Consider the following 22691-nt stretch of genomic DNA (forward strand, 5'->3'; position numbering starts at 1 on the left):
TGAAATCTAAGTATAGAGGTTCAAAGCCAGCAGGTAGGAAAACCAACCACCAAAAAACTGAAAGTGGACCTGTGGCTCAAGGGATAGAGTGCCATCTTTGAGCAGACATAAAGCAAAGAAACAGAGCTCAGGCCTTGAGTTCAAGCCCTAGTACTGGCACAAAGCAAAAAGAAAGAATTAGTGAACTTTGGGTTTTGTTTACATGTACAGCAGTGTTTTCTTGCTGTCATCAGAAAGAAGGGACTTCCTGGCCATCTACTCAGATATGTGTGACATACTGATAAATGATGTTCAGGAAGACAGAGATTATTAGAATTGTTTGCATTTATTCTGTATAGTCTTAGGGCATAATTTTACATTTCTCAGCCTACTATTTCCTATTCTGTTACTGCTCACAACTAGTGCTAGAAGGAAGTCTTTGAGTTTTGATTAGGCTTCTTCTAATGATGATATTTTTCTCTTTTGCCAATTAATAAAAAGCAATGTCTTTGGATGTCAAAGAAGACATGAAATAACTTTTGACTGTGAAGCTCAGATATGACAAGAAAGCACATAGTTAGGTCAGGAGGTGCCTATCAGTCCTGTATTTCATTAGGTTTTGTGTCTTTTCTGAAATTTCCCAGTAAGAGAAGTAGAGGGTGGTCTTGGCCCAGTATCTGGTGGGTTGGATTTCTACACCATGACACTATTGTGAGCACAGAGAATTCCCTGTTGTCAAGGGCTATCTTCTATACTTTGAGGTGTTCAGCATCAACCCTGGTCTCTGTCTCATAGATGCCATTAACACCTCCAACATCTCACGTCCAGATGTGACCATCTGAAATATCCCCAACCATTGTAAATATTCCTTGGCAAGGCAGTCCTTGAGAGCCATTGGCTTAATGTTAGAGAACACCTCAAATAAACTGCGGCCCCTGACTCTATGGCTAGCCCTCCATTGGTGAGTCCTTGAGGACAGAAATGAGATATATATTTCCTTTCATATTGAGATTGCTCTGTCTCCAACACATAAGACATAAATTTGAGGAGCAGTTATTCAACTGTTCTTTTGGAGCCCCCCCCCCCCCGGAGATTGAATCTATGGTGTCGCATACACTAGGCAAGCACTCTACAACTAGGCCACATAGTGTGGTAGAGGGTTGTTTTTGTTGTTGTTGTCTATGTGATTTGAAAACAGGGAAATGTATTCAATCTGGTAATCTGGACACTTGTTAAATTTTTTGACAGTGGTTTGCAGTAAAGTATTTGGAAACTGGCATTTTAGAGAGACAGTGGCCTATTTTCTTTCTTCTAAAAGACATTACTATATTCTATAATATTTTAACCTTTTCTTTACAAATCTCATGATGCTTAGATGGTTTTCATTAACAAAAAATCCCATTGAGTCTGAAAGATGCTTCTTGCCTTCTAGACCCTCTCCTCAATCTCCCCCACAAAGAAAGAAGAAAAGAAAGAAAATTTACCATCCCTTACATTGCTCAAAGTCCAGAGGCAGTTCCCTGGGAACAAATGATCATTTGAATTTCCCTGTCTTGGATGACGCTCTGCTTCATTTAGGAATTGGATGCAGCTTTGATTGAACAAACAGTGCCCACCCGGGTGACAATCTCATTGGAAAGAAAAGCTAATTTATAATGATGAATGAAGACAAAATACTCAAAGCAAATAACTGTGACAAAGGCTCCCTGTATTATTTCAAAACCAAAAACATTATGTTGCAAATGTGAATTCTGTAGAGAAGTTACAACACGACAGAGTTTGGTGAAGTAACTAACCTCAGTTTTCTCACCCTGGAAATGGGGATAATAATCACCCCTACCTACCTTCTGGGGTTGCAAAAGAAGTGAATTAATAAATCCACTGGAAGCTTAGAACAACCATCTGGCACTTAGTAAGTCCCCAACACCTGTTTCACCTTCACTTTCAAGTTCTTCCTCTTAAATATGAGAAGCCTTGATGGAGTCTCATTTGCATACTATGTGCAAAATGTTGGCCTGTATTCTCAAAAGAAGCACTGGGTCTTTTTCTTCTATATACCCTTTGTTTATATTTTGTTTACACACACACACACACACACACACACACACACACACACACACACACGCACACACACACACACACACACACACACACACGTGGGACAATCCCAACCATGTACATTAGTCTTACAACTGTAGCCTTCCTTTTATATGTATACTTTAATCTTTCTAACATCTGTTTTTAAACGTGATGAATCTTTTTTTTTTACAGATGAAATTTTCTTATAATTAGGAAAAAACTCCCCCTAGTAATCCAAATAAGTTTGAATTTCAGTTGTTATAATTAATCTTATGACATAAATGTAGATAAGCAACCTCTTAGTCTGAAAGAGGTAGTCCTAACTTTGACCTCTAACCTGACCTGAAAGGGTCAGTATGGATTACTTGTATCCTTTGCATGTGTTTAAAAAATATTTCCTGTGGATCTGAGATGAACTTTTCCAATTGTTGAGTGTGGCACTCTGGGCAAATACAATTTACTTCCTTTGCTACTGAGCTGGTTCTGTGACCAGTGCTCACGCTGACCACGGGCATCTTACCGAATCCACAATCAGTTGAAGGAACATGGACTCAGTTTCTTAGAGAACATTCCAGGCTAAGATTCACTACTGCAAGCATAATACAGATATTTTAGGCCTGTGATCATGTGATAGATTGACTATGTTTACTAAGTGTATATGCCACCATAGAATTTTCCTTTTATGGAAAAGAAGATAGAAAATGAATAAAAAGAGCCAAGCACCAAGAGCTTATGCCTATAATCCTAGCAAGTGAGGAGACTGAGATCTAAGGATCTCAGTTTGAAGCCAGTCCAGGCAAGAAAGTCCATGAGGCTCCCATTATGAAAAAGAAAACCACCTGCCAAGGAGCTGTGGCTCAAGTGGTACAGCAGCACTTGAGCATGAAAGCTCAAGCTTCCACGCCCTGAGTTCAAGCCCCAGGCCTGGTACATACACAAAAAAGAAAATGTAACTAGACAAGTGGGCCCTGTGTTAATGTGTATAGGTCATCTCGAACTTACACAGCAGCACAGAGAAAGATAGAATGGGCCTTATTTGTAGTCATCATTGTTTCGCCCATTATTCACTCCTGGCTCATTATTTACAATTCCTCCCTCTCACGTTCAAGGCCTACATATGACCTGCCCAATGTTCTGGCCTATTAGTCTTCTCCAAGAAAAAAAAATGCAGTCAAAAATTTGTGTACTATTTTCAGGGGTTTGCAGTTCCTTGGAGCTCAGCTCAAGCGTCAGTGACATAGCTACCTTCCAGGAGAGATTTCTTAGCCTGTGTGTAATGTTCCTACTGGCAGATGTCTTCTCTAGGATTCTTGTTTCTCTTACCCTTACCCCTGATCTCTCTGTATATTTGAGCTAGCTCAAAAGAGAAAAAGATGCCTACATGAGGCAGAATGCCACTTTTCTGTTTAAAAACCTCCCAGAAGTTCTGTGAAGGCCCTGTGCTGCACATCATCCCAGCCTGACCACCTGTCTTGGAACACACATTGCCTGGGTGCCTGCCTCAGCCATGCCAGTGTTGTGATTGTCTGTCTCGTTCCTTTTCTTCTGCAGTGCCAAGCTTTTCTCCCCCTCAGGCTCCAAGCTCTTCTGGGCTTCTCATCACAGTGGCTGCAGTCTGAAAGTCACATCCAGGGACATTCTTAGAAGCTTGCTTTGTTTCATTTTCTGCACTGCCCTTGACACAATATGAGATTCTTTTAGTTTTTTTTGCTTTTTGGTTGAATTGCTTTGTGCCTTTCCTTGCTCCCCTCAATGTAAATATGGTTTCCATGGGGCCAGGGGCTTTGCCTTACGTGTTCATTACAGAGAACAGTGCTCAATAAGGATAGTTGAATGGATGAATCATTAAAGTAGGTAGTTACAGTATACCTGTGTGTGACCATGCAGTATAGCACCAGCACAGCCCGGAAGTGCTCTTGAGATATTGCTGTTATTGATGGAGTCAGTTCCAACATGGAATTTCATCACCATGTAATCTACAAAGCAGGTCTTAGGAACTACCCAAGACTGCAGTTCCTCAGAAGCAGGAAGAGCCCTCAGTCTCATGATACAGACCCTGAAGTCTTTGTGTTATTTATTATTATGAGGCAGCTGCTTTTGGCCAGTTTTTAGCTCATGTGGACTTGACCTTCAAACCAGCAGCATTCAGCTCTGTGTCTGATGGGGGGGCCTTGCTGAGTGACCTTTTGCTTAGGCCCAAGGCAATGTTTTCCTCTCTGACAAACTTAACCACTGCCAGTTTCTTGAGAGTGCCGGCTCCTTATGAAAAGACGCTGTGCTATAATCAGCTCTAATACCCGATACGCTGGAAACAATGGGTGCATTTTGGGGGAAAATGCTAGACAAGAAGAAGTCTGCCATTCTGAGACAGTGCTAAACTGGGGCACATGGAAAAGTTCTAACACGTGGGATGGCGCGCTGACAGCTCCCATGAGGAGGGGAATTTGCTGGGCCTTACAATGGGCCATTATAATGGCACTGCTGGGCCACATAATCACAACCCTTTTCAAAATCAGAAAAATGTATCCAATATTATGCAAACATGGACTGCGACTGGACGTTTAGACTTGAAGTTTCAGAAATAACAGGTCATCTTAGTCTTACCAGTATTTCCGAAAAAATTGAAGCAAGGCAAATGTTACCATTGAATACAAACTTCGTGTGTTTATACTTTTGTAAACGTTTCAAAAGAGAGATTCTGCCAGAATATATTTTATTTATCCAGATATATGGGCTTTTTTGCCAGAGGGGGGTAAGATTTTTGTATTTTTAAGAAAATATAGAAAAGAAATAAAATATTACTCATTTATCGTTTTATCTTTACAGTTTGGTCAAATGATTTATCATTAAGTTGGGGGTTTGGGCTGTGGTGCTTAGTCTTGTTGCCTTTGCGTATATTTTAACAAATAATAGTTAAAAATCAGTTCAGTATAATAGTATGTATAGCGTTTTATTTTTTTTTTATTTTTTAAAACTTAATCTTTTTTTTTTTTTTTTTTTTTGTCGGTCGTGGGGCTTGAACTCTGGGCCTGGGCGCTGTCCCTCAGCTCTTCAGCTCAAGGCTAGTGCTCTACCACTTGAGCCACAGCACCACTTCCTGTATAGCGTTTTAATGTACTATGTGTTGTGTTCTCACTTAAGAACTTTCTCACTCTTCAAAGATTTATGAAGTAGGGATATTCAGTATTCTATTGTATCCATGTATACACGATGATTCTTTACAGGGACAGTTTTTATGGCAATGACTGGAGACATTTTTGCTTGTCTCGGCTGGAGTTCAGGGATGCAAGGACCCAGAGATGTGGCATCCCTTCTATAATGCACATACCCGCTTCCACAATAGAGAATTATCTAGCTTCAATATAGTACCAAATCTGAGATTCCCAAACTATAAATATGACCCCCTCATAGTTAATTATCTATTTTCTCTTGTTAGATACTTTTTCTAATGCTTTATTACTAGGAATTGTTAAAAATCTATTTTGTATAGGTTTTTTTTGGCAAGGTGAGGGGAGGGTGCATAAGTCATATAGTAACTGTATTCTAATACAACTGCATTGACCAAGTCAGGTATATGGACTGGGATGGTGGGATACCACATCCTTGACAGATAACGCTGTCATAGATATCCCATTCCTGAATTTTATCCCTGAATCTGATGAGCTCCTTATAAAACAAAAAAGTAGTAACTTCATGGACATGTATGTTCTATAAAGTTACATAGTTTATGTTTTATAGTTATATCAATTTATTTTATCATGAGATTGACCATTATAATATGACTATGTAAGCACACTCAACCCTCTACCATCACATCAAATTTGGAATCATTCCCAGGGATTTGGTGTGTCCAAAGATATGGAAAGACTTGCAAATTTATATTCCCAGCTGGATTTTCTGATTCCTGCAGGAATTCCTGAAATCCAAAGTGTGAAATGTGATGTGAAACTCAATTTTTATTAGTTATTAGTGACAAATTCATAGGACACTAAATTAGGCCAAGAAACCCTAACTGTGGCCAATTGACTACCAGCCTGGGACCTCTTTTTTTTCTTTTTCTGATTATTATTATTATTATTATTATTATTATTATTATTATTATTATTGTTGTTGTTATTTTGGTTGTGGGGCTGGAACTCTGGGCTGGGCGCTGTCCCAGTGCTCTTCAGCTCAAGGCTAGGGTTCTACCACTTGAGCCACAATGCCACTTCTGGTTTTCTAGTGGTTTATTGGAGATAAGAGTCTCACGGACTTTCCTTCCCCGGGCTGGCTTTGAACCGAGATCCTCAGATCTCAGCCTCCTGAGTAGATAGGATTACAGGTGAGAGCCACCGTGCTCGGCCCTGATTATTATTTTTTTAACCTGGCTCACTGAGTCTACAGTGAATCTTACAATTCCTGGTATGTATGTGTTTTTCACTCTGAGGGTCCCAATGGCCTCCTAGATGAGGGCTAAGGGATAAGAACTTGCTATATCTTGGTAACTCCCAATAGAAAAGGAAGCTTTCTCTTCTGCATCAGTGTAGCATTCTCTAAACCAGTCACTCATCCTATAGTCTTTCCAGAGCTTTCTGAGCTACTCAATGAGTAAGGGACCGTAGCAGTTCCATTTTCCCAGTGCATTTCTGCGAGTTGCCAGACTCCTAGCCAACAACCCTTTCAGGAACCTGAGCGATCTGGCCTTTTGTCCTTAGAGTGTGTTCTAACGGTCCTGTAAGGCACTTGAGGCACAGTGGCTCCGTTTTTTCTCTGACTCATCGAAGATGCGTTGCGTGCCTGTTTTATGCAGGCCAAGTTCTAGATGCACACAGAGGGATGAACAATACTGGCTGATGAACAATACTGGCTGAGGGTATTTGGGATTTTGAATAGGCCTTTAGGGTAGTTATTGAAGCTAAGGTCAAAGAGTCTTGATCCTGGGGTGGGGAAGAAAAGTAACAATAATAAGCTGGGGTTCTCAAAGTTTGGTGTGATTTGAATCTACCTGAGGAAATAACATGGGAATGTAGATGTCCAGGTCACACACCTGGAGATTCTGATTTATTACCTATTGTGTGGAGTCCTAAAATGTGTATTTGTAACAAGTTCCTGAATAAGGACTTTGTAAGTTCTCTATAAGTACTTTGTTGTTGTTTTTTTCCTCAGAGATAAGTACGGAACCATTATAAATTAGGTTTGTTTTGTTTTGTAGAGTACTGTGATGTGTGAGTCTCTGTACTGAATATAGACTACAGGTGAACAAGCACTGAAGCAGGTAGAAGAGCTAGGAGATTTTCAGCCATCTAAATGAGCAACGATGATGGCGAAGATCAGGTGGTAAGAGTATGGGTGAAAATCAGTCAAGCTCTATGAATATTCTGAAGATAGACCCAATGCATGATAATAGACTAGATGTGGGACATGAGTGACTAGTATTCTACCACTTGAACCTTGCTCTCAGCCCAGTTTTGTTGATTATTTTAGAAATTGTATCTCACAGACTTTTCTGCTTCGGCTGGTTTCAAACTGCAATTCTTTAGATCTCAGCCTCCTAAGTAACGAGCATTATAAGCCTGAGCCACCAGCTCATGGCTGGAGGTTGTTTGGACCTACAAGAAATAGCAATTTCATGCTGTAACCAAACAGAAAACTGGAGTTGCCCATACTTAAGGTGGAGGAGTTGTCTTGGAGGAGCCAACTTGAAGGGGATGCTGAATATGCCTACCATGAGATATCTACAGACTTCCAGTTGCTATGGTTGCACAGACAAGTGGAAATTAGAGTGGAGTTCAGAGAAATCTCAGATCAGGGGCGAGGTGGAGGTGGGGGAGGAATGGTTAAATCCCTAAGACTGGCCTGGAACACGAGGCCAGTGAGTATAGAAAGATAAAAGAAAATTCAGAGCCTTGAGACATTCTAAGAGGATGAGAAGAGGGAACACTAGCAAAAGAAACAGAGAGGAAACCACCAAGGAGGCAAGAAGATGCCCCAGTGAGTGTGGCACACTGGGGGTGAAGTAGAGAACACAGACTAAGAGCTTGTTTGCTCTTCCTGTAATAAACCACTGAGAGTTTCTGCCCCTCCAGTGGCCTAGCTTCTCTTACCAACATCAGATCTGTGATTAAATGTCACATTCCCTGCAAGGCTGGTCCCTGAACACACTGTGAAGACTTGCTCAATTGCCTTGCAGTATTTGTTGAATGAATGATGAGTGTGTAGTCTTTTCGTGGAAGCAGAAGTCCAGGTGAGGACAATTGAAAACGTTGCTGGTCAGGGGTGGTGTGTTCCCTGGACTGGCTGGGTCAGCATCCAGGATGCTTGTTAGGAATGCAGAAGCCAGGGCTCCACCCCAGACCTCTGGTACCATACTCTTGAGTTTACAAAGTTTCCAAGTGATTTGCATACATGCTGAGATTTGCATCCAATCTTGTGTGTAATTCTCTGTTCATGGCAAGAGGATGTTTTGGGTATATTCTTTCAATAGCAACAACTTAAAATAAGAAGGTAAAACTGTCAAAACTCTTTGAATTGTTTCTGTGTTCAATCAGAAGTTGTCAGCACACAATTGAAAAAACAAAACTGTACAGAGATTTTTTTCCAGAATGTTTTATGTGGTTATCCCAGCAACTTCTCCACTTTATTTTTACTGTCCTAAGAGTGAATATAAAGTATAGGATCTGGTACTTGGCAGATAGTCTTGAATGAAGGGATGATGATTCTGCTTTGAGATTTTAAAAATCTAGCTATCAATGTGACATATCCCTGTAGAATGATTGATAGGACCTCAGAGTCTAGGTTGCCTAGAGTCAGGGTTAAGTTTATTGGATCTTGTTTCTCCTTTCCTCATAGGAATTGGATTTTGACAGTGAATTTTTTTAAGGTTAAGATTATAAATACAGGGGCTGGGAAGGTGGCTCAGTGGTAGAGCCCTTGCCTTGCATGCCTGAGGACCTGGGTTCAATTCCTCAGCACCACATAAGCAAAAAGAAAAAAGCCAGAAGTGGCGCTGTGGCTCAAGTGGTAGAGCGCTAGCCTTGAGCTGAAGAGCTGAGGGACAGCGCCCAGGCCCAGAGTTCAGGCCCCACGACCAGATCCAAAAAAAAAAAAAAGATTATGAATATACTCAGGCCAGCAACTATCATTCCCAAATCTTTCCTACATCTATTTGACTCACACAAAATGTGATATTCTTTTTATTCTCATAATCTTTGGTTCTGTTTGAGAGGCAAAAACCTAATATATGCTTTTTATGATAATACCGCCCCGCAAGGTCCCTAAATATCAGCTGTCCTAAAACCAAAACATGCCTGTCTTAATCAAAAGCATGCTTGTCTTAGTTTATAATAAACACACTTTTTTTAGTGCCATTCATTAGCTAAGGATAAAAGACATGCTAGGAATTTTCACAAGGTTGGTCTAGTTTTTTCCTATTATCACATCAAAATTTGGGAACAGGAAATACATTCTTTCTTTTGTACCGATTTGCAGCGCATTTTTCTGATCTTAGAAGCCTCCAAAGTGTTAAGACAGGAAGGAATATAAAAGAATGCACACCTAATCAATAGGATTGCAAATTCATACATGTTTATTTGTGCACGTGTGCTTGTGCGTTTACATCTGGATCTACCCCCAAGTTATCATTCCCTCTTTCCTCACTTAAAATCTGAGGTCAAAATAGGTCATCAGTGAAGAGTGTCTCTGTAGTTGCCATTATAGCCAGAATAATAAAAATCTAGCTGGGGTTTCTAACCCTGGCCAATCTTCTTATTTTCTTCCCAGGGTTTCTGTTTCTTTATCTTTAAAATTGGGATAATTAGGCATATCTGTATTCTTCATGGATGTCGGTCCATTGAATGCCAATATTAGAGACTTTCCTCTTTATAAAAACCATTCTGTTCTTTACTCCAAACTTTTTAAAAACTTTAATAAGAGACTTCAATTCTAGTTCATAAAACTCTCTTAGAGAGTAGGGGGGTCAGCATTTTCTATAAAAATGAGAGCAGATATTTTAGGCTTTGGGGGCCATGTGAACTCTCAGGATTTGTATCCTTGTTCTTTTTTTTTTTTTTTTTTAAACTACTATTCAGTCTGCTGAGGCAGCAGGAGACCAGCCATGAACAAGATGCAAGCTAATCAGCATGGATGTGTGCAATAAAACTTTATCAACATTGAAATTTAAATTGCGTATCAGTTTCATGCTTCATGAAATGGCATTCTTTGTTTCCATTTTCCCCATTATGAAAAGGTAAAAATTATCCTTAGCTTGTAGGTCAGACACAAACAGGCAGGGAGCTGGGTTGGACTCAAGGACAGATACCAGTTAGAGATGGAAGACCCAGAAACTTCAATCATTTATATCTAATTTTCCTTTACTGAAGTACTCTCTATTATGTGTGATTTTTATTCTCCTCCCTCAGGCCATGACTCTTCTCTTTGTTACCCCTGGGTTTTTTTGTTTGTTTGTTTTTGTTTTTGTCTGAGATACCTTTGATCAGATTGTACAGAAAACCAGATTTGTTGTCTAGAATATATGTCCTGGACTTGTGTTTTCTTCTGTGGTAATGTAATTATAAGATGGGAAAAAATTGATACTTATCAGTCATGATTCTATATAAGGCTTTACCCAAGTCATTTAAGAAAATGAGCTTTTTCTCTCTTAGCATTTGTTTAGAGATTTATGACTGCATACCAACCTTCTTTAGAAAATGCCACTTAAAAAGCAGCAAGACGTGCGGCTGGGAAGGTGGCTCAATGGTAGAGCGCTTGTCTTGCATACATACATGAGGCCTTGAGTTTGATTCCTCAGCACCACATAAACAGAAAAAGCTGGAAGTGGCGCTGTGGCTCAAGTGGTAGAGCATTAGCCTTGAGCTGAAGAGCTGAGGGACAGTGCCCAGGCCCAGAGTTCAGGCCCCATGACTGACCAAAAAAGAAAAAAAAGGCAGCAAGACAAGAATGGCAAGGTGGTGCTGGTGCTGGTGGTGCTGGTGCTGGTGATGGTGATGGTGATGGTGATGGTGATGTGGTGGAGAATACCAGCTGACTGAATCACAGTCCCTTTCATCTTTCTTAATTTTGCTGGAAGAAAAGACCTCTTCCTAAATTTGAAATAAGAAATATCAATACTTCATTGCCTGGTTCAAGAAAATAAATGATCAACTAAAAAGTCTGTGGGACTCTGCACTCAATTTTAATTTGTTATCTGGTTTGAAGGTCAAAGACATAAACTATCAGGACATCATGCTCTGTATATATTTGGTTGGCTATTCCCAAATTAATGAAAACAAAATAACTAAAAGCCTATGAATTAGGATGATTGATGATAGAGAATTCTATTTTTGTGACTTCCTAAATTTTCATAACAAGTACAGAGAGAGTAGAGGAGCAGTGCCAATCAATGGGGACATTCCTTCTCTAGTGAGCTCTATGAGAGCCAAGATGAGGACATGGATGGTGACTGACATACACTGACTGCGCGCAACAAGATTTTTTCAGAAGAAAACTGATGGGAAATGAAATGTCATTGTTACCAAGGAAGTGAAGTAACAATCAGAAAGTGATCCATTCCCATTCTTCGGCTATCAATTCACAATATGAATGAAGAAAAGAAAAGAGGGCAGAAAGGTAGGAAAAGTAATGAAAAAAGATTTTAAAGCCTTTGCATTTTCTCCCCTTTACTAGCTAACATTATATGTAAGACATGGAAATGGCTAGGTGCCAGTGGCTCACGCTTGTGATCCAAGCTACTTCGGAGGCTGAGAGATGAGGATTGCAGTTTGAAACCAGCTTGGGCAGGAAAATCCCCGAGCCTCTTAAATCCAGCTAATTGCCAAAAAGCTGGAAGTAGAGCTATGGCTCAAGGAATAGCATGCACAAAAGCCTTGAGCACAAAAGCTTAGGGACAGGGCCCTGAGTTCAAGTCCCAGGACCAGCACACGAAAGAAAAGGAAAAAAAGAAAGGGAAAGAGAGAGGAAGAGAGGAAGGAGAGAAGGAAGGATGGAAGGAAAGAGGGAAGGAGAGAAGGAGGGAGGGAGTGAAAAGAAGAAAGAAAGAAAAAAGAAAACAAAAGAAAGAAAGGAAACTGATGTCACTACTGTTTCGTGATAAGGGCATAAAATATTGTTGCTTTATTTTGTGGCGTGTGCTTCCAGTGCTCAGCATTTCTTAGCCTTGTTATCTGGATTGAAGTTCAAAGATACAAGTTTGAAGTTCAAAGATACAAGCAAACTATCAGGACATCATAAAGACGTTTTGGTTGTCTCTAATGCTCTGTAGGTATTTTGTTGGCTATTCCCAAATTAATGAAAGCAAAATAACTAAGAGCCTATGAATTAGGATGATTGACTATAGAGAATTGTATTTTTATGACTTCTAAATTGTCAAGGACTAGGGAGTCTCATAATGATGTAATGAGGGAAAAAGCACAGGATGAGGGTCTTTTTCCAGCATCTTCCAGATTAGAGAAACAGAATACAGAGGTTATGCTACGTGTTCACAGTGTTGTGTGCCACAGCCAGGGCAGTACTATTGCTACAGGGCTTTCTGTGTTCTGTACCCGGGATTCTTAGTGGGATCTGAAAGCAGTCATTCTGCCAGCTCCAATCTAGTTTCAGAGTAATAGCAAGATGCTCTTTTTCTTTCTGTCGTTTTACAATCCATTAGGATGTGATAAACTTTACAACCTGGGAGCTAGATAATATATAGTATGTACATCCTATGTAGATACTATATAACCTTTTTTTTCCCCAGTCATGGCGATTGAACTCAGGGCCTGGGCACTGATCCTCAGCTTTTTTTGCTCAAGGCTAGCACTCATCACTTGAGCCATAGCGCCACTTCCAGCTTTTTCTGTGTATGTGGTACTGAGGAATTGAACCCAGGGCTTCATGCATGCTAGGCAAGCACTCTACTACTAAGCCACATTCCCAGCCCTATATAACCTTTTTTTCAAATGTTTAACTTCCTAATGTGATAAATAATGATAGACACAATCTGTTTGAACACCATGTATTTGAAGAGCTTGAAAGAGTTGTAAGACAAAAAGTTTGAGAGATCCTGGTTTAGATATTTTTTGTTTCATCACTGAGTACTAGAAATGTATTGTTAGGAAGCAGGCTTGTTCTCATCCTCACTGGACACTCCAAGACGGAGGCATGGAGAAAGTAATGACCTGCCAGGGGTTCCAAGACTAGAATTCGCAAGGCCAGAATTTGGGCCTCTGTCTCAAGCTCTTAGCTCCTTCTGACTAAGTCATTAGACTCAATGTGTCTTAATGAAGCACCAGGATATTCCTGGGTCTAGATACTAGCTTCTCAAAAGAAAAGCTACTCAGAATCCAGGCCACCCATCAGGAAATATCAGAGATTTTGTTCATTTAGACAGTGTGAAACAGAGACCAAATGCTCATGTTTTTGTAGGCTGAGTCCAGACTCGACTGTTTATTTGATTCATTCTGATTTTGTATTATGTGAAAAATAAAACCATTGGGTTCCTTTGGCAGAGATACCACCCTATACCACCATTTGTCGAGATGGGGGGTGGGGTCTCACTAACATTTTGCCTTGGCTGGCATTGAGCTGGAGTTCTCTCCATCTCAGCCTCCTGATCTCTACCTTCCAAGTACCTTCCAAGTAGCTGGAAATACACACACACACACACACACACGCACGCACGCACACACACACACACACCTGGTACATGTGTCTGTTTTTTTAAATTTAGAGGATTTCCCCTTTAAAAAGTTTATTTTTCCAAACACCCTTGAGAAATCGGAATGTGAACTGAATGAACCACATGTCCAATCAGTTTATATCTGCTGTACTTTTTTGTTGTTGTTGTCAGTTATAGGACTTGAACTCATGGCCTGCGTGCTGTCCCTGAACCTCTTTGTGCTCAAGGCTAGCACTCTAACACTTAAGACACAGTACCACTTCCAGTTTTTGAGTGATTAATTGGAGCTGAGTCTTTTTTTAAATATATTTTTTTTTATTGTAAAGATACTGTACAGAGGGGTTACAATTACATGAGTAATGAGTACATTTCCTATCGAGCATTGTTACCCTCTCCTTTGTTTTTCTCAGAGTCTTATGGGGACTTTTCTGCCCAGGCTGACTTTGAACCCCAATCCTTGGATATCAGCCCTCTGAGTAGCTAGGATTACAAGCATGAGTCATCTGTGCTTATTAAGTGCGCTCTGGATCTTCTAGTTTGCCACAGACTCCACCACCCTCTTTTATTCCCCAATAGCTCATATCCCTCATTTATTTTTACCTGTTTCCAGTGCTTATGTTTGGGGGAAAAAATCTCATAGATGTTTTGTCTACTGCAGAGTACTTATAGGCTATATGCATTTAACTGATTAAGAACAAAGACACAGTGGACAAAAACAAGGCCAGGTATGGTAAGGAAGGATCTCAATGACAGAGCTAGGCAGAGAGCAAGTGGCTCCCTTTCTTACTAAAGCATAAAATTCTGATTCATTAAAATATAAGGATCTGCCAGCGAATTAACATTTATTTTTAAATGTGCAGGCCTTTCTTTTTTAAGCATAATAGTGAAATAAGCACATTCCTCTTGTTGCCCTCATTTTCTGTTTATTTTAGTCATGTCTCTTGTCCTCATCATTAGCGAGTCTGGACCCTTTGTGAAGTTTCAGGTGTCTGTGAACCTCTGGGAGCCTGTGAGATCAAAAACACTTGGAGATGGTCAGCCTAAAGTGTTTCATTATCTGGAGTGCTTGCGCCAATTTGTGACTCTCAAATATGTATGATTGAAACGCAGTCTTCTTATCCCAGTAGTAGTAAGCACGTGTCAACATTTTGCAGTGAGATTGGCATGCCGCCTCTTCTGCTTCATCCAGACTACCTTGCTTTATAAGCTGGGAGTCGTCTGGGCTTTCTGATTGTTCACAGTACATATTCCACGATTCGTACTGTTTAGCACATAGTGGAATGAATAAATGAACAGACAAAAACGCACTAATCATGTATCATGATGATTTTCATGTTCCCAGATTTGAAGACTGAGGAAGATATGTCTTACGTTGTATAAAAGTGTGCCTCCAGTGTGTGTGTGTATGTGTGTGTGTGTGTGTGTGTGTGTGTGTGTGTGTAAATGTATGTGTATGTAACTGTGTATGTATCTTTCATGCTATTTAGAACAGACACCCCCCTCTCCCTAATGTGAGATCAGAAGGCAAGTTACAAGTGCACCCAGTTAAGAATATGGTGTCTGTTGAGAGCAGGATGCAGGGCACAGCTTGAAAGTTCAGCAGAGTGTCTTCCCCACTGAGAGACCATCTTCTTGAAGTCGGAAGTGGCAGTTTCTCGGCCATTAGGAAGGTCTCATGTGTAATATTAGCTTTTAGGCAATGTCTCCTCCGAAGGGGGCACCCGGCTCTTAACCTATTACTGAAAGAGAAATACCATTGTCTATTAATACAACTGGAACGAAAGATGAATAGTGAATTGGCCTTGATCTGACAGTGAGTTTGACTTTGATAGCTCATCCCTTAAAAAGGTTCTTTTATTAAGAAAAAAAGCATGACGTCAAGCCAGGGAAGGGGGTTGGTGGAATGGATATCGATATTTAAGCCCCAAATCTTAAGAAATTAAAAAAAAGCCCCTTGTGAGAACTTTTTTTTAACATGCATAACTAATTAGCTTAGGTTATTATAAGCAGAGCTGCTGTGACAAAGTTTCCGGCGGTGTCTCAAGATACCTTGTTCGTAGTGCCTTCTCTATGCTGCGGCTCTTGGAACTGGAATCGCAGAAAGTCAAGGGAGGACTAGTCTACAATTTCTTGTTGGATTGGGGCCACATAAAACATTGTTATGCTGGAAATGCTAGAATATAATCACTACCAGGTGAGCTGCGTTCTTATTTATCTTTGGTTTCTGAGATACAATGCTATGAATTGTCTCATGCTCCCTTTAACTGTCTCTGTAATAAGCGCTCTGGTTTCAGTAAATACAGATCTTGCTATCTTAGTGCCGATTATTGTCTGATGCCCTCAGAGGTAATTCAGTGCTCTGTTGTAGTCTTGAACAAAGTAAAAATTACTAGGATTTATATCCCCCTCGTGTGTGGCCGTTCTTAGTTCATAAGATTACATTGTGTTTATCAAGGAAAAAGGGAGTCCAAAATTTTTTTTTCTAGAAAAGCATCTAAAAGTTCATAGGAAAAGGGGGAAAAATCCTGATTGCTGATTAATAGTGATGCCTTTATAAATAAATTTATAGGAGTGTTGTGTGTTTGAAAGAAGCTGTTTCACATACAGCCAATTTTTCCTTTGAATTTGTTCAAAATTAAGATGCTGAATAATCATGTTCAAAGGGATTCATTCACAACTCGTTGATTTAACCACTGAAAAGTTTGTTTATTTTCCATAACCATTTTACAGTTGTACTTAGGAGGGATGTACTATAGGGACCTGGGGTGGGGTTGACATGAAATCATTTTGTTTGTAAAAAAGTATATGGTAAATTGAGTTTTGCATCTTCTGTCTTATGACATGTTTTCAGGTGTGTTGGGAAACTATTTTTTTTTTTTTGCCCTACAGAGAAGTTGTAAATTTTCAATAATGAGAGATTAGAAGGGCACCAACTTTGAAAGAGATGCATAACAAATTAGCGGACAAAGTGTTCCTCTCAATCCTAGACTCTGAACCTCAGTAATATCCAAGTCGTTAGCGTAGTGCCTGGTATGCAGCTGGGCTCAGTCATTGCTTCTGATGCTGGACTTGTCAGTCGTGTGCCTTGTGGCTGAAGGAAGAGCTGTTCAAAAGTTAAAAAGAAAAAAATAGTAATAATCATGCTCTTCTTTTCCCTCTATGACTATGTTCAGGTGCAGACTCACCTGGAAAACCCCACCAAGTACCACATACAGCAAGCCCAAAGGCAGCAGGTAAAGCAGTACCTTTCTACCACTTTAGCAAATAAACATGCCAACCAAGTCCTGAGCTTGCCATGTCCAAACCAGCCTGGCGATCATGTCATGCCACCAGTGCCCGGGAGCAGCGCACCCAACAGCCCCATGGCTATGCTCACACTTAACTCCAACTGTGAAAAAGAGGTAATTTATGTCTCCTCTCCTCTCCTCTTTCCTTACACTCAATAACTGTCTGTTGGGTATTCTTGCCCTTAACTATGGACTCTATTTTGTTCACCCCCCCCTCCCCATCACTAGCCTCTGTCTTTGATTCACCAAGTGTGGCTGTGACTTGCCAGCCTTGTGTCCCTGCCACTGGGTTATTGGATTTATTGTACATGATGGAGACTTGAGCCCGCTCTCAGCGGGCTCCAGTTATTTCTACTGCCATACCTGAGTGCCCTTCCCATGCTTCATAGTTTAAGAAGCAGCAAAAATGCAGAGAGAGGAGAAGGGGAGGTGGAAAAGGAAACCGCAAAAAATAGAAAAGGTGTGGGGACAGGCGGTTTTGAAGTTCCGCTTGTTGTGAAAGACTGGAATATTATTTTTATTTCTCCCAGAGTTGAAAAAAAAAAAGTAAAAGCATGGAATGTGTGCGGATGGATTTAAATGATAGAACACAGTGAGAATTGAGTAGAAAAGCCAAGGTTTGGTGCTAGCTACATTCCATTTCATAACGAAATCGCTTCTGCTGCCCATCAAATCTGCTTTGGTGCAAGGCTGGCTTGGAGACAAGACGCACATAGACCTTCAGACTCATTGTTGTAGCCAATTTAAGAGCATAAAAAATTCCTGAGAGGACAGTTGTGATTTCATGACTGCTACTTTCAAATTAGGACACGATGAGCCACATGTTAGTAGAGTCTCACTGTACTTTGAAATGTGTATGTGAATTCCTTGGTGACTCTTCTAAAAACTTTTCTCAAAAGTTGCATTCTGTTTTTCTAAAAGTTACGTTTAAGCACTGGAGGGACTAAAGTCTTTTCCCCTGAGCCCAAACCAAAAGCTGATTTTTTTCACTGTCATCTAGCAAGATGACTTGGTACCAGTCCATCCTTCATTTTCTGTGTCTTGGTCAGATGCTCTCTGTCTGAAAGCTTCGTCCATCGTGTTGCTCAACCATCAGCCTCATGTGAACATTGTCGTTGGGAAAGCCATCTGCAAACTCAAGTCATGGGCTGTTTCTGTTTGTGTTTTTACAGGGATTTTATAAGTTTGAAGAGCAAAACAGGGCAGAGAGTGAGTGCCCAAGTATGAACACACATTCCCGCGCGTCATGTATGCAGGTACTGAATGCCTGGACGGCCCCAGGATGTCACACTTTATAATGAGAATCTCTATTTGTGGCTCATCACACCTTCCTGATGACTTAAGGGTTTTTTGTTGTTGTTGTTTTATTTTTTCCTTTTTCCCATTGATTTTTTTTTTTAAGTAGGTGAAACTATGTTCAGGACCATTTTGTTCACAGTAGCTCATGATTCAATAATTACTGAGAAAATTCAGTGTACTTTTCCCAAGATGGTCTTATGTCAGACAAAAGGGGAACCAAACATATAGGTTTTAATTACAAAATAAAATACAATATGTTCTGTTATACTGTACACATCATCATTAATGTGTTAGGAAGATTTGTAAGGTAGCAATTTTCATAAGAATATTAGTAAATGCAAAGGATAACTGTGTGTGGCTTCTTTTTTCTTTTTTGGTCCAAAATGGACACTCGAACTCAGTACCTGATGCTTTTGTTCATAGGGTAGCAGTCTACCAACTGAGCCACATCTCCAACCCCAGACCTATATATTGTTTATAAATGAAACCTCATGGTACATAAATTCTGGAACTCTATTTAAAAATATATATTGGGTATTTTACCAAATAAAAGTTCTTATATTTTATTTAATGAAAACATTCTGCTGCATCAATTTACATATTTATGTGTATACACATATCTACAAAAGACAGTATAAACAAATTATTGTTCCTTCTTGAATTCTTACACATTCTATTTTACAATTTAGAAATTGACCATATTCTATAATCTTTATATTTTCTAGTATCAACTTGCACTGCCTTTGTCATAAGAGGGGAATTTTTTTTTAATCTCATAAGTACACGAATTTTATTTTCTTCAGAGTAAGGGTAAAAATTTACAAAGAAAGGTTGTTTATATTTCCCTGGCCTCTTTTCCTATTTGTCAATTCAGTTATAAAATCATAAAATCATCTATTACAAACAGCATGAATAAAACTGGTTTGCCTAGAATTGGAACCTAACAGTGTCCAACAATTATTCAAAACCTATTGCCAGTTCATCTTCAGTCATCCCTAGTTAGCACTTGTGTTAAAAATGTTTACTGTGTTCTTGACACAATTAGCAATTTATACGGTTTATCCTGGAATCAAACCAGAGTCTGGTAAGGTGACAGATATTGTTGGCTTCCATTTACAGACTGGCACACTGAAGTTCTTAAAAAGTGGGAGGCCTTGCCCTTAGTTTGGGAAATGGGGGAAACCAGGATGCCGGCCTGAGCCTGTGATGTTGGAGCCTCGCCTCCTTAACGGGAGGGCAGACAGACACAGAAGAATGCCCCGCTGCAGCCTGGGAGTTCATTGTGCACCTGTGGAGCACTTTCCAGGCCAGCACAGGCACACCAACCGACTCAGATATCCCAAGTGTTTATTACAGATAAATGTTTCCACAGGCTCCTCTGAAACTGCTGCAATGCACATGTAATCGCTGTTGTTTATTACCAGAACTGGTGTTTTGGTACTTCAGCAATAACATTGATCTAGTGGGAATGGCAGCTCCAAGTCTGTAATGATAACTTGGTCCTGGTGTGCTCCGTGGGGAGCACCAGGCACACTGGCAGCGGTACAAGCAGACACTTGTTTTACCAGTTGCTGTACGATCAAGGCAGGGCCAGCCAGTGGCTTGAGAGATCCTGTACAACCAAAGCGCTGAATTAACCAACCATGTCTTCCTTCTCCTAGAAGGGTATGGGGAAAAAAAAGAAAGAGAATAGCAGTTGTCACTACAATGAATCTTTACTGTTTAGGACAGGAAGTTCAGCATAGTGGTTGAAAATATAGGTTAAGTCACAGCTCTACTCTAAAGTCATGCATGCAGGACTTTAGACAAGCTGCTTCTTGTGATCTCATAGGGACAAAGGCTATAATAATAGCATCTACGGATGGGATTACTGTTGGAGTAATTAATGTATCCTATGGAAATCCCTAAGCTCAGTGCTTGGCACCTAGTAATCACTCCAAGGCTGGCTACAAGAATTATTCACATCACCTATCAGTGGTAATGGTTTTCAACAATATCTTCACTTCTGTGGAAAGAGGAGAATTTACTATTGCTTTAGGTAAAAAAGCACTAAGGAGATCAAAGTATAGCTTTTTTCTTATTTCTGTCTTCTCTCCCATGGCCCGTTTCCCTACAGATGGATGATGTGATTGATGATATCATTAGCTTGGAATCAAGTTATAATGAAGAAATCCTGGGCTTGATGGATCCCGCCTTGCAGATGGCAAATACGGTATTGATGACCTTCATCTTTTTTTTTTTTTTTAGAGAAAAGCTTGAGATATTTCCAGTGTTTTCTTCTTTTTCCTGAACTCTTTTTGTTTGCAACTGATGAATTTATTAATAATAAAATGGAAAATTACCATAGGCTCACAAATCATGTGAATTTGGTACTAGAAATAAAATGTTTTTCACACATTAGAAATAAATATTGCACGAGTATCTCTGGAACTCTGTGATAAAGTTCTACATTCTCTGGAATCTGGTGTGTTTTTGATAAGACAGGAGACCTGCTGATTCTCCCTCATGCGTTATGCCCAACTTAGTACACATCAGCCCAGAAAGCTACTTTGCACTGTTTTGTTCATTTAGTCTGGACAAGTTAATACGGTTTTGAATGGAGGTGTCTCACTATCCACCAGTGTAGTGGGACACTGAGAATAGTCTTTGAAAGAAGCAGAGCTTACTGTATTTAAGTTCAGAAGCTACTGGTCCTCTGAACTTGTGTGCTACTATGGTGCTGTTGTATATCACTTATTTCCCTATGTCATTTAGAGCCTCACTTGTATATTTTTCTTTACCCCTTTTATTTGTGTCTTCAGCCGCTATTTAAGCAAAGTTGTATTAGAAATCTTCCTTAGTCTTTACAATCATTCTCTGTAAGTGTAGTTGTGGTGATTCCAATAGATAGGTTAGCACAAGATTCCATAGCTAGAACCAGGTCTGTTCTGTAGATGATCCGATCTTTGCTATGAAACCATTGTATTCTTTAATAACTAGTGTTTCAAAGCCTCAATTTTATTGAGTTGAAGGAAGAAAAGTGTATATTTTGTGGCTTTTATGAGTATGGAATTCCTGTTTTCCAAGAAAATGAATACTTAGGATTATTGAGCTACACATGTTTAAATACTGCAGATGATAAATTTCATATTATGTAGTTTCTTTTTATTACATTAAATGTCTCAAAAATAAAAATACTAACTTCTAATAGTAATTTCCTTAGGAACAAGATAGCCCTTATTTATTTACACTAAAATTCAACCAAGTGAACTTCTGGGCTTACACTGTTATTTTCTTTCCCATGTTGGTTCAGTTCTTTAAGTTATTTTCTTGAACACATGTGGGGATGGGTCTGCCCTTGAATCTCAGCACTTCTGCTAGGAGATTTAGAGTTTTGTCTACTTCCCCTCCATTTAAAATCACCATCTGATTTTGGAAGAGCCACATGATCTGCCTTTTTGGTAAATCTTCCTGTGCCAGACTTTCCTAACCTTCTTTAAAACTTTGGTTGGTCTCCATAGAACACTTCACTTCCAACTTGGAGCAGCCCACCAGATGCAAACTGCTCTTGTCAGCATCCAGAATCCTGGAGTGCACATGAGCAAAACATTTGAGGAGCTCACACTAGGGTATATTTATAAATATACCCAAACATAATATATATTTACAATGCTTGGGTGCCCTAGCAGCATTAATTAGCAATGGCCTAGTCATCTGAAAAATCTTCATTAGAAGTGTGGCCTTTTTGCCCTTGATATCAAATGGGCTAAAGAGAGCTGTAGAAAGGGCATTTTATTACCAACATTGGTTGGTCAGTTGGATCCATCCTCTCTCCCTCTCTCCTTCTCTCCTTCTCTCCCTCTCTCCCTCTCTCCCTCCCTCCTTCTCTCCCTCCCTTTCCTCTCTTCCCTCCCTCCCTCCCTCCATCCCTCTGCTTTCCCTTCTCACCCTCCCCTTCCCCTTTCCCCTTTTCTTTGTTTTTCTTCCTTTCTTTCTTAAAATGGTGAAAGCCTTTGAGGTTGTCTGGCTCAACCAGTACTCACCATTGTATTAACCATCTCTTCCATGTCCTTATATTCCACACAAGAGATGAGGTAGCCAACTTTTTTGAGAGCTCCAAGAAAGGATCTGCAGGAGAGGAGTGACAAAATGCAGGGGTCAGAAGTTGGAGAATAGTGAGGCCTGAGTTCAGATCCAAAAACTGTCATTTATGGTGTGAACTTCCATGCTTCTTCAAGTCCCGTTTCCCCCATGTGTAAATGGAGCTATTCATTATACCCACCTCACATGTCATTTTACTTAGTGTGTGTGTGTGTGTGTGTTTGTGTGTGTATATATATAAAATATAGAACTTAACAATGGAAGTCTAATTTGTACTTAACAAAACTGTTTAAATTATGCTTTACAATTTATTAGTT

The 22691-nt window shown here is 39.9% G+C and overlaps 1 protein-coding gene across 9 annotated transcripts in view; it reads left to right on the forward strand.

Annotated features, from left to right (window-relative positions):
• The window catches only part of Mitf (melanocyte inducing transcription factor), a 216450-nt gene that overhangs the window by 166558 nt on the left and 27201 nt on the right, over positions 1-22691 (forward strand). For all 9 annotated transcript variants that reach the window (XM_070018953.1, XM_070018947.1, XM_070018944.1 and 6 more), the window contains exons 3-5: positions 16882-17109; positions 18168-18251; positions 20411-20506. In XM_070018953.1, coding sequence (XP_069875054.1) covers positions 16882-17109; positions 18168-18251; positions 20411-20506 — 408 coding nt within the window. The remainder of the gene's footprint in view (positions 1-16881; positions 17110-18167; positions 18252-20410; positions 20507-22691) is intronic.

This window comes from Dipodomys merriami, unplaced genomic scaffold (genome assembly GCF_024711535.1).
Source record: "Dipodomys merriami isolate MVZ:Mamm:240054 unplaced genomic scaffold, mDipMer1.0.p SCAF_13, whole genome shotgun sequence".
Taxonomy (NCBI): domain Eukaryota; kingdom Metazoa; phylum Chordata; class Mammalia; order Rodentia; family Heteromyidae; genus Dipodomys; species Dipodomys merriami.